This window comes from Anarrhichthys ocellatus, unplaced genomic scaffold (genome assembly GCF_004355925.1).
Source record: "Anarrhichthys ocellatus isolate YVR2014 unplaced genomic scaffold, GSC_Weel_1.0 scaffold43, whole genome shotgun sequence".
In the NCBI taxonomy this organism is placed as follows: domain Eukaryota; kingdom Metazoa; phylum Chordata; class Actinopteri; order Perciformes; family Anarhichadidae; genus Anarrhichthys; species Anarrhichthys ocellatus.
The window spans coordinates 1,197,476-1,212,945 of NW_022280073.1; the positions used below are offsets into that span (position 1 = coordinate 1,197,476).

The 15,470-nt window shown below is 43.0% G+C and overlaps 2 protein-coding genes across 6 annotated transcripts in view; both read right to left on the reverse strand.

Annotated features, from left to right (window-relative positions):
- The window catches only part of cep192 (centrosomal protein 192), a 31,849-nt gene extending 22,687 nt beyond the window's left edge, over nt 1–9,162 (reverse strand). For 3 of the 4 annotated variants that reach the window (XM_031868622.1, XM_031868624.1, XM_031868620.1), the window contains exons 1-20: nt 8,886–9,162; nt 8,100–8,349; nt 7,544–7,636; nt 6,871–7,028; nt 6,412–6,485; nt 5,834–6,017; nt 5,628–5,743; nt 5,388–5,477; nt 4,961–5,113; nt 4,644–4,794; nt 4,239–4,453; nt 3,876–3,995; nt 3,407–3,562; nt 3,005–3,278; nt 1,593–1,742; nt 1,415–1,479; nt 1,046–1,270; nt 784–925; nt 579–661; nt 189–476 (exon numbers count right to left, since the gene is read on the reverse strand). In XM_031868622.1, coding sequence (XP_031724482.1) covers nt 189–476; nt 579–661; nt 784–925; nt 1,046–1,270; nt 1,415–1,479; nt 1,593–1,742; nt 3,005–3,278; nt 3,407–3,562; nt 3,876–3,995; nt 4,239–4,453; nt 4,644–4,794; nt 4,961–5,113; nt 5,388–5,477; nt 5,628–5,743; nt 5,834–6,017; nt 6,412–6,485; nt 6,871–7,028; nt 7,544–7,636; nt 8,100–8,272 — 2,910 coding nt within the window. In that variant the 5' untranslated portion in view covers nt 8,273–8,349; nt 8,886–9,162. The remainder of the gene's footprint in view (nt 1–188; nt 477–578; nt 662–783; nt 926–1,045; nt 1,271–1,414; nt 1,480–1,592; nt 1,743–3,004; nt 3,279–3,406; nt 3,563–3,875; nt 3,996–4,238; nt 4,454–4,643; nt 4,795–4,960; nt 5,114–5,387; nt 5,478–5,627; nt 5,744–5,833; nt 6,018–6,411; nt 6,486–6,870; nt 7,029–7,543; nt 7,637–8,099; nt 8,350–8,885) is intronic. The other variant, XM_031868623.1, reaches the window with a different exon arrangement.
- A 949-nt stretch (nt 9,163–10,111) lies between these two features.
- seh1l (SEH1-like (S. cerevisiae)) overlaps nt 10,112–15,470 on the reverse strand; it is an 8,494-nt gene continuing 3,135 nt past the window's right edge. The window contains exons 5-8 of one of the 2 annotated variants that reach the window (XM_031868692.1): nt 13,807–14,046; nt 13,530–13,684; nt 12,199–12,352; nt 10,112–10,599 (exon numbers count right to left, since the gene is read on the reverse strand). In XM_031868692.1, coding sequence (XP_031724552.1) covers nt 10,422–10,599; nt 12,199–12,352; nt 13,530–13,684; nt 13,807–14,046 — 727 coding nt within the window. In that variant the 3' untranslated portion in view covers nt 10,112–10,421. Of the gene's footprint in view, nt 11,064–12,198; nt 12,353–13,529; nt 13,685–13,806; nt 14,047–15,470 lie in introns of both variants that reach the window. The other variant, XM_031868693.1, reaches the window with a different exon arrangement.

Below are 15,470 nucleotides of genomic sequence, written 5' to 3' on the forward strand. Positions count from 1 at the left end.
TCATAATATGGAATTGGAGAACTAATCTTGTCGATTACGTTCTCTGATCTTAGACCAGAAAACAAACAATGTTAACTCTGATTGAGAGCACTTTTGCAGCATATGGTAATGACCAAATCAAGGTACATACTATCAACTATAAGACTAATATTTGAAGAACAAAAACAACAAAAAAAGCAAAGCCTTACATGCTCAGCAGAGCGTGGTTCCTCTGTGCAGTTGACAGCAGGTCCAACAAGTCCTGCCGACTCAGGTCGATTCCTCGCCCTGCTCCTCTTGGTCAGCTCCACGATCATGGCAGCCAGCTGCGACGGGTCGGTGCTGATGGACGCGTCGGCAATGGCTGAAGCGATTGTGCTAATACTCAGCATCAGGTGGCTGCTGTTGTTGGGGGACACGCAGCTTTGGTTTCCCGGGCTCGAATCAGAGCCAGAGGCCTCAGTGTGGTCAGGTAGTGCAGCTCTACCAGCGTGGTCCTAAAGAGGAGAAGGGATCTCATGTCAGAAAGCCATACTGCCATGCATGTAACCCTACATGGAGATATTGAAGCATCAACTCATCCCAAAGAGTCCCTGTACCTCCTGTTCACGTGGTTCTGGATCAGTAACACCTTTCGATGACATCCTTTCACCTGGTGCCTCGAGAGTTTTGTCCAGGTCCTCTGCAAGGAGATGATCATGAGTAACAGCACAGTGTGAATTACTGGAAAACACAGAAAACAGCCAGTACTACTACATGAGCCTAGAAAGAGATTCTTCAGCCCGAGCGATACCGTGAACACACCTGGGTTGAGGGTTTTGTCTGCTTCGCTGAGCTCCATGGTGTCACTGTGAGGAGAATTGCGACTAGCTGAGAAGTCTGAGGGGTGAATCAGGGGAAACGGTTCCCTTTTCTCTGGAGAGGTGATGATGTAGCCGAAGGACGGCTAGCAGAACAAAGATGGAGCTATTAATACAGTTACAGTCAGACTTTAAAACAATCTTCTTCAGCCCTGCCATAAATATTAGTCTCCCAGCAACAACAACAACAAAAACAAAACATTCACCCGTTTCACCCAATCCACATCATCGGCGCTACCCAGACAGCCCAGGGCTTCAGAGCGCTGTCCAAAAAACTGCCCCAAAGTCAGTCGCAGGTAGCTGTGGTCCCCCTGCTTGAACTCAGAGGAGACCTGGGAGGCCCTCATCAGGACGTGGCTGTTGGTGGGGGCCTTCCAAGAGGAGTCGCTTTGAAAGGTGCTGTTGCTGCTGGCTGGTTCAATCTGCTCCTCCTGTGCAAACAGCAATACTTATAATAAACCACAAACGGCTGTGCTTTATAAAAATGCATGGTAGCTGAGAGTTTTAGCAGTCTGTTAGTGTCTTCTCTCACAATACGGTACAAACATCAAGGACTAAATGGGGCCGTTGTGTACCTGCATGAATTGGTGCTCCTTCTCAAATTCCTCTTGATCCTTAACTATCTTTCCTATAGCATCACCTGCAAGGAGGAAAAATAAGTGTCAATGTATCAACAGTACCCTGCACTAACAGTAACGCTAACTTAGAGTAATCTTTGAGTAAATGCAACAGAGCTTTGGCCTTTGTACGTACTGGCAGGAACAAAGTCTTCAGTCTGAAACTGGGCAACATTCTCCGATGTCTTCCCGTCAACCTCTTTCTCAAAGGAGGAGTAGTATGCCAGGTCGGTCACCCACTGCCCCTCTTCGTTCTGGTACACCACACTATGAGTGGCATTGGCCCCTGAAGAGACAAGCAATGCTGTGAACACCTTACACCACGCAACGATGGGCCTCATGAAGGAAATGATAGATAAACAAATTTCCTCTCGTTTTTGTTTCGTATCCAAGATTTGGTCCTATTCTGTTGGTATCCATTGATTTCTGGGATTCGTCAAAGTTTTCTTTTTTTGCGCTTCTTAGGTTAGAGAACATTTTACGAGAGCACTCTTACCAAGATAAGAAAAAAAACATCTGGTTTTCACAGTCCAAACTGTTTATTCAACAAGGAAACATTTTTAAAATGAGAAAGCATGACTACCATATAATGTAGATTATCATATGTTTTAGAGGAATCATAATGATCGGATTATTAAGAAAATACTGCGAGTCCATTGGGTCCAATTAACAAACTCTATAAAACCCCTGGGCAATATGACATGTGTTCAGCTTCTGAATGGCTTACAAGCTGCTCTTTGATTCTTTCTGGTTTTCCTGAAACACCATTACTGACATGTTTATTAAAACAGCTTATTAAACAGTACATCGATTTCACTAATGCTGAAGTTCTTCTTCCTCATTTTTTTTGGTGGCCTCTTCAATTCTTGGGCTTGTGTCAGAGTAAAGTCGTAACTATAACTTATATTCTACTGTTTCTCTCCATGTCAATTGGATGTGATCCTAACAAGTATTATTTCAATTCCCGCCCGCATTGCAGGGACAATACTGATGACTTCGTTGCAGCCCATTGACTTTCAAACACGATGGTAAAGATTCATTTGGATGAATGATGAGTATTTGCACACGGCCCTTATATAGTGTTTAATAAAAAAACATGGCCACGTGCCTCAAATTTATGATCATGTGGGGTTCATCCTTCAGCACACATGAAGCACATTTAGGGGCGACCCGATAGCCGAGCGATTAGGCCGTAAATACCCTGAGCAGAGGTTCCCAGGTAAGATTCACAGCTAGACGGAGTGTCTGCACGTCATTCCTCTACTCTCGGCCCACATTCACACTCCACTAGCACTGTCAGATAAAGGCATAAAATGCCCAAAACAATCATAATAATAATAATAATAATAATAATAATAATAATAATAATAATAATAATAATATTTGGATGGTTAAGACTGTTTTGTGCATCTGGAGTTGACTAATCCTATTCTTTCTCTTAAACTATTAAGAGAAAATACAAGATGAATTTAAGAGAATGTTGCTGCATGAGGCCCATTGTGTATTCAGTTTGATTACCTATATCTAAACATCACAGATAAAGCCAACCTTGTTGAAACTCCATCTCCAGGTTGGCTGGGCAATGGTTCCAACCATCATCTGAATCCTCTCGGTCCTGGTGGAAGCTCTGGGAGAAGTACTTGAGTTCCAGCGAGGTGGAAAGGGGATTGTTGCCGTCCTCACTGGTGCTGTCCGAGGCCTCTGCTGCTGTCAATTCACCACAAGGCCCACCCCTTAGGCCCAAGCAAGGCCTGGATCCATCAGGCTCATCTATTCCATCATCATCATCATCATCATCATCATCGCATTCTGGCAGCAGCACCTAAGGGTGAGTTTTTTGACAAAAGGTATAAAGGCTGCATAACAACGACAATTTGTTTGGATACTTGTCTCTGAGCTCTCAATTTGATTTAAAAAACGGGTTGAAATGTGCAATGTTACATGTTGTACCTGGGAGAGGTGGAAGCTTCCTTGGGTGCCTTGAAGGTGGGAGAAAGTTAGATTTGCCGAGTCCTGAGGTCTCCCGAGTCCAGCTCCACTCCTCAGGTAGGCTGAGTCCAGCAGTCGGTCCACAGTGGGCCCAGACTCGGTGCTCTCCATCGCATCCTGCCATTCAAATCAGAACCACGTTGACAAACAGAGCCATAAATCATATTCATCAGTATTTTAGCCATTGCAGCTTTAACTTTAATACTGTGTTCTATTGTGCAGGGCTTAGCGTTTTCTTGTTCAACAGTTTGTCTTTTTATTTTTCACTGACCTTCTCTAAGTATCACCACCATTCAACGGGATTGAAGTAATAAAAAAAAATAATAAAGAAATACTATATGATATTATAAAATCAATATATGCCCGATTAAATGACCTGCCAGTGGGGCTGTTATAGTAACATTGGAGGTTGTGGTGCACCTGTACTCACCAGTGCCTCCTGTCGGTCCAGGACCATGCTCCAGTTGACGGGAGAAAGCCTCCGAGTTCCCCTCGATGGTCCAAAAGAGCTGACCTCTCCTATTCCTACAGGACCCACACGGTCGCCCATCTGCAAACGTTGTGGAATGATTAAACTGTAAAAAAAAACTATAGAAGATAACAGTGGGCCAATAAAAATCTACATTATGAGGGCAGACAGGAAGTATGTGAGGTGTAGAAAAAGATGCCATCAATAGGATTTAAAGTGTGTATAAAATCTGCAGATAATGCCCAAGTGTCTGATAACATTAATGATACCGATGAGCAACTTCGCTGCTACCGGAGTGCAGCCAGAAGTGAGCCTCATTCTTACCTCAGTATGTCTGGAGAGACCGCTCCTTCCGTGTCCAGGCAGATTCAGGTCGCCGTCCTCATCCTCGCCAGCAGCACTGCTCCCCGCGATCCCCAGACCGCGCAGGACATCATAGGTGGTCTGGACGACGGGCGTCGGGAGGGGGATGGTCGAAACTCCTCCGTCGTTTCCGCTTTCCTCACTCCCACTGCTCCCATCCCCACCTCCTCCATCCCCTGGAGTTACGCAATGACACAAAAAACGGTGGTCACTTTAACATTAAAGCGGCCTCAAAACTACTATTGAATACATATAACATGCATTCACTTGCACATGCAATTCATCAAGAACACAGGAAAGCCAGCCAGAGAACCAAAAAGGAATAATAAGGCAGTGAAGGACAGTGATTGAAGCTGCATATTGTACCCGTGACTGGAGGGTTGATGACTTGTCCCTCAGCAGATCGTCTGTGTTCGATCCCAGACAGAGATGGACCGCCGCGGCCGCTGGAAGCCTCGTCATCAGAACTGCCTCCCTCTAAGCCCGGCCTGAAACTGGGACGGTTACTCTCTCCAACCTGTACACGCAGATACGAACAGAAATGACATAAAGCAACACTCTGTTGTAAAGTACATTTCAATCCGAAATGATGGAGCTACTGGATGTAGGATTTTTTTAGTCTTTAACTGATTATTATATTTGAGAGTTTTTAAAGTCTGATAATATTGGTTTTTATGTCTGACCAGTTGTCTGGAGGTGCTGGGCAGCAGCCGGGTCCTGGTGGCACTGCTGCCCCTTCTGACACACTCCAGCTCGTCCTCGGTGTCCTCGTCGCTGGCAGGACACGAGTCCATACCCGTAGCAGCCAGACGCACATCCGGCATCTGGAAGTCCTCCTGACGAAAAGTCAGAGAAAAGAGAATCAATGATCAGGGGAAAACATTTACTGGTCGTTTGATTTGAGTTAAATATATGATTCACAAAAGTAACGACAGATTTGCAGGTAGAGAGTCAGACCAGTTGGGCAGCCTTTGCCAAACCGCAAATTTCCAGCTGATATTCATGAAACTCAACAGTATTTTCAGGCAGGAAGATCATATTCATACTCTTCTCCATGCAAGCTGGAAGCAGCACATGGGCACAAAACAGTAAGGGTGTCAATGTGCTCACCTGATTGTAGTCATCCAGGAACTGGTGTCTATACTGGTCTGGTTCTGTGGAACTTGGGTTTGATGTGTTGTCAGTAACACCGGGGAGTCCCTATGAACAAATATATACATATTAATGGGGACAGTGAGACAAATAGATCAAGTAAATGACAGTTGAATGAAAAGCCACTTTAAACAGTTGTCCAATGACTCACTAGTGCTGGTACGGTGTAAGAGGCAAAGTGTTTCAAAGGGGACTTACTGTTGCAGGAATCTCTTGGCCCTCCACTCTGCCTCTCTGCATGGCAGGAGGCACCAGATTATTGAAATACTGCTCGAGCTCATCATCAGGCAAGTCGTTCGAATCAATGTCATCATCTGGTAATCAAACGCACGTTAACAAAAGGACTCAAGCTTTGACAAAATCTATAATCTATGTTTAACAAATAAAATCAAGGCTGCATGAACCTGTGATGTCGCTGTTCATGCTGTCCACACACATGAGCTTCTCGTTCACCAGGAAGCTCGAGTTGCTGCCACTGAAATGGTCACTGTCCTCTCCCTCACTCTGCACGTTGTCCTCCTCGGCTGTAGCTGGTAAAGGCTGAGCCTGTTTGAACTGCCCAGGAAACGAGAACGGATTCGCAGGCACCTGATCAGAGATTTGTTGGAGGTCAAAACAGCATTTATACATGAGAAACATTGTTTCAAATCCAAAACACCAACCTATATTTAAAAATATTTTGAAAATCCTTTATATCCTGTAAGGAACCGGGGTAGAACGAGACTAGTTAAAAAGACGAAATATGCCTAATTATAAAGACATTAAACTTAAAATTAAGCAACATAAAGGGTTTTCAATTATACGAGTTACGCCTCAACAGGGGTCACATGGCTTTCTCTTTCTGATATGCACATGAAAAAGGTCCCCGATTTTATGAGCAAAAAAATAACTTTATTATCTATATGGCCCAGTTTTGGGTCTACGAGTTACTGCAAAAGAGCAATCACATAAAATGTACAACTGTCAGCTGGTCAAGAGTTACCAAAATGTGTACCGTTGCATCCGTGCTGTCTAGATGTCCAAAATGAGCAAATGTCAGAAGGCCTGTTGACAGATCTGTCAGAAGAGACAGGAAAGACAAAGTACATTAGTATCATTCAAAGAAAACGTGTCTTCATCTAGTAATGAGAATTATTTCATCTTTATGTATCAGAAAGCACAAATATACGTCCATATAGTATTCGGTGAACCCACCTTTGATAAGTTTTCCAATCAAGAAAAGAGTATTTACTGATTCTGAGGCTGGGCAGTATCGCCACACTGTTATACCTATTGACCGTTTACATCATAACACTTTCTAAATGGACTCCTTTATATTTCCTGTTATGATGTTTGTTAGTGCACAAGCTGACAGGAAGGAAACGTGGACCAAAGCCGTTGCCACAGCAACAGATTGGCAATAAAACCACCAACAAAGATAGACTGGTGCGTTGATATTTACCCATCCCAAGTTCTGTGTGCCGGCCGTGGACTGAGCCCATCTGCGTGGTAGGGAGCCCCAGCATGGAGCCTCGGTTTTGAGATGCGCTTTCATCCAAATGAATCTTCACCAGCATGTCTGAGAGACGGTGGGCGGCAATGAAGTCATCCGCATTGTCCCTTTAAAGCAGGCGGGATGTAAACAATCACACAAAAATGAGATGGGGAAAAAGAAGGTGGAATATAAACTAATATAGTTAAGACATTAAGAATGTCCATCCCTCCATAGTTACACACACAAAATATATATTTATGAGTTAAAAGTAGGCTGACATACTCTTAGCATGATTCACTGTAATTGAATTCAACTGTCGAATGTACATAACTGGGAAAGTACGTAGTGAAATAATTCAACCTAGACGGGTTGACTCACAAAAAGATAAATGAATATTTAGATGAATTGCATTTGATAGCATGGCTTATGCTTTTAAGTGACAATCTCCTGCACTGATTTAAATCATGCTGACATTAGTCAACAAGCAATGCAATAACAACTAATTTATAAAAACAATCTGCTATTACAAAGCAATTCTACGAACTACAACACAAGATCAGCTTTTTTTTTTTCTTCTTCCCCGACAACATTGCTAAAACAATTAATCAGCAGTGTGATCTACATGTATTTATATACTCACAAGTCATCCTTGAAGCTGAGGGCAAACTTGGGCTGTTCTCGAACAGATGACTGCGAGTTGGCCTCCAGATATGAAGCCTCAACAGGATCTCCTCTGTAAAGCAAGAGCACATGGCACTGATGGTACAAAACAACTGGTTGTATCATGCTAAACAGCTCCACATCAGGGTTACTGCTCCAAAATGACATTTAGCAACAGAGCACTGACTCACTGTGAACATCCTGTTACTTTAGGGGGAACTGTAAGACACCAGAAAGGGCTGCAGCAACATGTATCCATATGCAGTTCTATATTTGGCAATCATGTCTCAGTGTTTTGTCATAATGTATTCCTATCTCATCTATTTTTAGCATACAAATACTTCATTTTTCCAGTTGCATTTCAATGCTTAAATTAGTAAAAACACAAACTTCCCAAAACAGGAATTGGGAAAAGATGTCAGCGTTCATTCTCACACCAAGTCAAAAACAGTTTGGGTCATGAGTCACAGATTAATGTATGAGAGCATTTCCACAAAAAGCCACATCTGTCCCGATCAGCAGCAGCGGGATCCCACCTGTTGTCAGAGCCGGGTTTAATTTTAGCCACTGTGGAGGCAGCCACTGGAAGTCCTGGGCCTGAACCCAGTGTCACATTCCCCAGGGTGGCGCGGCCGACGGTGCTTTCCAGGGACTTGCAGAGGAAACTGGGGAAGGCTTCATCTTCCAGCTTGTAGAAACTTTCCGCCATGGTTTGGAATGGAGGGTGACAGCCAAATGTGGCTCGACCTCAGTTCAGCAGGTGAAGACCATCTGTAATGTCTAGGACTAGGGGACATAAAAGGCAGGTCGGTATTACTTTAGGAACTGAAAGTAAAATACACGCAAACTTTACAGTGTGCTGGCAGGGATGGGACCATTTAGATTGTATGTCGGCGTGTTGATACCACCTCACAGCTGCGAAAATCAGATAAGAAAAGTAGTTTACCGCGAATACTTAAAAAAAAAAAAAAAATGTTCATGCATATTGGTTCAACGGGTGTAAAGTTTGGCCTAGCTACGAAAGTAATTAAAACTAACGAGCTAACCTGATTTCTCTAGGTTAGCTTACTTTCAACGCTAGCTCGTATAGCGCCCCTTGCTAAAAACAAGAGGGGTTTGTCAAAAGCACCAACACACTCAAAATCTGAGCTAACTGACGTTATCTTCCATTATTAAGTTCGATACAAGTGTTGCAACACAAGTTACAGACGACACAGATAAGTTAACTAAAACTGGGCTGCCATAGCCACAAAGCCATTTCAGCAAGAGCGTTAACGTTAGCGCTAAATCACAACGTTCACGTTAGTTGGACTTCAACTCACGTCCGACACTCCAGAAGACCGCCGAGAGCTCGGTTCTTGTCCAACTCGAGGTTTGTCTCTATACACTGGTGCGGACACGTCGCGAGGCGTCGTTAAGTTCCAAAAGAAACTTCCCAAATACTTAAGTTAGTCATTATCTCTTAAAAGGAGGCACAACAAACAACCCGCACAACTGTTCGGAGGACCCAAGCAGCGCCCAGAATCCACAGGAAGCCCGCGTGAGCGTCCATGTCACGTGGGCGGGACTTACCCAATTGAAACCGCTTTGATTGGACGACTAAACTGAGGAGGAGGGAATTGTCTATCTCGATAGGCTGGGATTCACGTCATTCCGCTGGACTTTTAGACAGTTTGGGCATCGGCACATCACTGCATCCATCGTGTTTGTCCATACAAGATGAATGAAAGAGAGGGAGGGGGGTATTTTTAGACTGCAGCCATAATGTAATGGCAATACAAAATACAACAATATACAATAAATTGTGGAAATTCACAGAGTAAAGATCCAGCATTAGGTTGAAAAATAAGCTAATGAGTTTAAGTTAGGTTACTTTCCTACCATACAGAGGGACATAAAAGTACATTATATTTGTTGCAGGTTGAAAGTAGAGTTTGTTGGATCAAGTGTTCCTCCCAAGCAGCTGCAAAAGTCTTAGTTAGCAGACAGCTGCATCACGAGCATTCCACTTTGTGAGGCATCAATACGAGTGAGCCATGAAATTAATGAATGTTATCCTTCCTGTCAAAACAAATGGCATGCCCTTTATTTCCCTTAATTCAGAGTAAAGCTGGGAGAAGACATTTTTCAGTTTAAAAAGTAGGCCACATCCAGTTGCCTTCAAAGAACCATACCAGTTCACACGTTTTAGAATATCATTCATAAAGTGTCAATTGACTTTTCACCCAACTCAGCATTAAAAAAAGTGGATCAATGTCCTACAAAAGAAATGTGTTGTGATGAATCATGTGTTATTTCTATATAAGAGCTGTCCCACATGGTAATCAGTCAATCATGAATGAATGCTGTCACTTTGTGTGTGCGGAAGGAAAACTATTCAAAAATAAAATTATCTTTGTATCTTGTGGCGTTTATTCTGACTTCTACCATGAGCGATTTTCAACCACTGAGCAATAACACTTCCTCTGCAGGCACTGAGGGTTGCGGGTCATCCGTGTCCTTCGGGGGAAGGGAAAAAAAAAAAAAAAAAAAAAAAAAAAAACTTACCGGCCGTCTCAAGACCCCAAAAAAACGAAAACTATATGCGCTTTTTAATGCACATTCCAAAAACGTAAAGAACTATAACACAAAACTGAATAGGGGGAATGTTTAGTTGATTGTTCACATACATAGAAATGGTTATCAAAATGGCTTCACTGGCCGTGTAATGCAACATTCACTAAATCTCCATGAAGGAAAAAGAACAAAACATTTAGAAAACAGAATCTTTATTAGAAATGAATGGCACTTGTGTTGTTCCCGCCCACCCCTCCTCCCTAACCCCATCCCTTTTTGTTTAAGCTAAAACACCCCAAAAATCACAGTCCTTCAGCCTCTGGTAAGGGCAGCAGTGCTCGAGAGTAGAGTCTGTGGGGAAGAGGCTGTTGCTGAGGCTGAGCGGGCTCAGCGTCACAATGCTCTATGAGAGAGGAGGAAGGCAGCAGGTGACCATACCTGGTCCCCGCTCTGGGAGGATCCAGAGGCGGAAAGAAATACCTGAAGCAACACAAAGAAAACGGATGGAGACGCAGACGACAGACACACGGACAGGGAGAAGACGATGGAATAGGGGAGGGGGAAACACGTCAAAAGGAAGTAGAAATGAGAGATTTTAAAAAGAATGCATGTATGCTTTAGAAACTGAAAAAAGAGAGGGGAGAATGGCAGACAGAGAAGTGATAAGGGTTTATTCTCTAAAAGGTGGATGTGCGTTCTCTAACAAACAGGTTGGAACCTAAACAAAGCGGAAGCTGTGAAAGCAGAACCGTGAGGGTTTACATTCCATCACAGAGCCCTTCACCAGCAAGTATTCAGCTAGGACATGACATATTCAAATGCATTGACACAAGGGCAAGTGGCAGCTGGTGCAGAGACATTAGTAATACGCAGGATGCTGGTTTGTCTTTGGAGAGGTCAGCTGCTGCCGCAGAGGAGGGGCAAAGGGAGCTCTCTTGCCAATCCTGCATGCAACAAGCAGTACAATACCACATTACTTCAACAAGCCCGACGCAATGCAAGACAATCTTTTATGCAAAGTCATTTTACAAAAATCAAATCTGGGTTTTAGAGCGCAACAGAGCACGTCATACGCAGATGTTTAATAAGGTTAGAGATGACTCTAGAGTTAAGTTGGAAACTGCAAAGCTGGTAAATGGAGGTTTTGTAAAGTTAAGAGGGTTGTTAAAGTTGAACATAAATACAGCCACATACCGACTCTGATGAGCTCAAACACGTTTGAAACCGTTTCATACAAACATCCAATATTAACTCATTTGTAATCCAAAACATGAACTGTACCTGTAGCAGATGAAGAGTCACTTAGCCACTTAAGGCGACTGGTCATACCAGACCAAGTAAAGGCCGGAGCAACAACAACCTGAGTGCACTGAATTGAGAAATTGTGACTTTTATTTCTTATGAATTCAACATTTAATTTATAAAAGAAAGGCCGTTATCTCTTCTGTGACAAGTTACATCGTCTGGCTTTAGAGTCATAACTGTCAGTGGCTGTATTCATACTCATATTGTTATTACGGTTGGTTAATGAGCTTCATTCAAGTCCTTCTGCTCAGCAAAGAGTTGGGCATTACTTGCTCAAGGATGCATTGAAATTGAAAAGTGAAATGAGAAGAATTACATCTCAAAATGGCAATTGAGACGTAGGCGCCTCAACCTAATCAGATTTCTCAATATTTACAAAATAATGTCACCCGACACCAAAATGGTTCTGCTGGATATCCCAAAATATAAATTTGAAATAATCGTCACATATCGAATTTATATAAAAGCGGTTTATTTAACTTTTTATACCAAGAGTGTGGTTAGCGCCAACACTGACAATGCAAAGTGGAAACTACTCTTGCATGCATCTGTACAAGTCAAGAGGAAAAAACAAAAACACACCACAGCACATCCAACTCCGCAGGCTCGGAAGCCAAGCTCTTTGCATGAGTGCATCATTTGGTCAGTGTGGGGCCCAGGAGGTGTGTCAGTGAGCGGCTGCAGTCCCGGTCAGTGTGAGGCATGATAAGCTGTCAGTTCTGACCGGCTCGGGTCGGGCTGGGTGAGTGGCGGCGGACGCACCACACCACCTACCTTCCTGCAGACATCCCGTTAAGGGCGTTTTGGGAGGTCTGGACCGAGGAGCCCACAACGGTGCTCATGGCTGTGGGCTGACCGGAGGAGCCGGTGAGCGGGCTGCCGTCCCCTTTCAGGATGCCCGTGCACTTCCAGTTGTCCATGTAGTTTGCTGCGGGGGGGGGGGGGGGAATGGTAAAGTGAGTGTTCACGCTGCAACATGATTGACAAGTGACCATGAGTTCATCATTTCCTCCATAAAGTGGAAAAAAGCTGATGGAGGAATGTGTCATTTGGTACTTTTCTTTCTTTTACATTCCACACATGGAGAATGAAAATGTGACAGAAATGAGAGGGAGCCGAGGGACAACCACCACGTGACGCAGCTGCATCACCCCAAAATAAAGCTCATGACATTTGGAAAAGTAATCACACAGAATTCAGTAAACATTCATTATTATGAATTATTCTCATACAGATTGCGCTGTTTGCTGTGTGTGTCAATAGACAGACAGTCTCAACAAGGCCAGGTCTTTTATTTTATTTGCTGCCCAATCCTCCAAACTATTCATTCATTTACTACCTTATAGCCATGCATGTGGGCTAATTCGTTTTTATGTCCCATCGCTGTAATTTGATGTGATCATTGCACATTTTGTGCACTCATGTGTCATTAGACAGTAACAGCAAAGCAAAGTACAATATAAGTAAACAATTACCACAGGTGTGAGAAAAACAATTTAAAATCCTGCTTGACTTTTTGTTGCACTCCTGACTGAACGACTGAACTGGAACTGAACAGAGGGGGCGGTGCTACTGGGATGCTCAGTGAGTAAAGATGCCACAGTAGACAGTACACACAACCTTCCACGAGAGGGAAGAAAACTCTCTCTCCCTCTGTGTGTAAAAGTGTGCATGTGCGTAATGTGAGATTGAGACAGTCGGCACACAGTGACCCAGACTGGAACTTTTGGTTTGGTTTTTAGGTTCCACTCAGGAGTGGCAGCTGAGTCAAGTGTGACACCTAGTGGTGAAATACGGCACACTGGTAAGGTCCCATGTTTGGCTTCGTGTCAAACCTTTTTTTGTACACTGGCCCAATTATACTGGAATGTACCGTACATCATAACAACTCAGATGATTTGAGAATAACTGTATCTGAGCGACCCGACAACTGATGCCAACAATGCATAGGCCAAAGTCACTCAACACCTGGTGAGAGTTCACTCCAACTAGCATTTTAAACATGCTGGACTAAAAAAATAAAAACTGCTGTCAGTATAGCCGTCACCAAACTTAAAGGAACACAGACGAGCCGTCGTCGACCGAAGCCAACAGTAACCTCTTACCTTTCCAGAGGCGCACGCAGCCATCGTCACCGGAGGAGGCCAGCAGGGTGCTGGTGATGTTCCAGCTCACACGCCACACCTGGGAGTTGTGGTTGTCGAACTGAGCCACAATCTGCACCTCCAACTTGCTGGGTCCCGTGGAGGTGCTCTCCTTCCTGTCCGATGGATCAGAAAATGTTTTTACACAGCGGTAGCTTGTCATTTAGAATAGTTTTAAATCGGTTGCGGCTGCAGAAGCGCGTCCGTTAAGACGTTGCATGCATATGGAATCAGTCACCTCATGGGAACGAGCTTAAAGATTCGGACGTCTTTTGTTGCGATGGCGAGCACGTGGAAGGATCTCCCCAGGTTTGGGGCGAATGAGATGTCATGGACGGCGTCGGTGACCGTCATCAGCGTCTCTGCTTTGGCATATTTCCTGGTGTTTTCATTATACTCATAGATCTGAACCTTCCCACCGTACGTCACATTACTGTCGTCGCTCCCCACTGCAAACATTGGCGGGTGGGCACGAGAGCTGGGTGGTAGGGTGGAAACACACGAGACAAGTGTCACAAGGTCACAGTTCATATGTTTAAAAAAGGTCAGCAGCAGAGAGAACCTTCCATTTGAAAAGGTCATTTACAGAACATCTTGAATTGAACACTGCTCTGCCAGAATGTTACTTATAGGACCAACTCTTTTCTTTTATTAATGTGAAGACAAATGATTTCATTGAATGTCCAACTCCAGAACTACACACAGGTGGTTATTAAGACAAAGTTATTGGTTTTTTAGAGTTCACATCCTGCATAAATGACTGTTTGTTACTAACAGTTCGCTGAGCAACACTTTTCCTACTCCATCCCACAGCCTGGGGTGAATAGCATCTGTATTGTGATTGATAATAATTGTTGCACAGTTTTGTGTGTTTTTGTGTGGGTTAAGTTGTAACTCCACTTTTCAACTTGGAAATAAGAGCATGTGAGGAGCACATACAGGCAGTAACACAGCCAGGGTAGGAAATTTACATATTTCTTTGGGGGCAATTTTTGCCCCCACTGACTGAAATCCAGGGGCATTTTCAAAAAATTGGGGGCACTTTTTGAAACTTGTGAAATAACATTTAACCTTTGTTTAAAATAATAAATATACTTATTTAGGCTTACAGTATATGAGCAATTGTCATCAAATGGCAATAATAAGACTATTAAGCAGTAGTCTACAGATTCAAAGTGTTTTCTTAGATTTTTTTTAACAAAAAACAAACATAAATCAGACAATCATATTCAATTGTATTCTTATTTCTTTGTAGTTATTTATTGTTATTATTACATTTGTTAAACAACTATTAACAATTATTAAGTCAACGATGCCTTGATTACATATACATCAGTCATTGTATGGAATTATTGAGAAAGATATTTTTGTAGCACCTCAAATATTGTGATATTACCCATTTTTGTCCTGAACTTATGCATCAGTCATTGTGTGGAATTTTTGAGAAAAACATTTTTATAGCACCTTAAAAATTTCAAAAATGTGCCATTTGAAGGTACAAATTCAGTTCAGAGTTTTTGCTAAGTAAAATATCTTAATTGACTGTCAGTCAGGTATTATTCATTTCCAGCAACCCTCAAATCAAAGAATAAAGACACTTTACGCACAATTTAGGTGTATTTTACCTTTAACTCACGAGATGCAGGTAGCATGTTTTATACTTAATGTGAATATAATTCATTTAATCTAATTTCCATTATGCAATATGTATACTTTGTTGGCATCTTATTCTGAAAACCGGATGTTCGTCTGAAGAAACCGGATGTTGTTTCACGTTAATCTTTCCGTTAACTTTCAAAGTCCTTCGCTCGCTCCCGATCTGCGCCGTTTGAATGCGTTTACCGTGAATTTCAGCATATACAGTTGTGTGAAAAAGTGTTTGCCCCCTTCCTGATTTCTTAT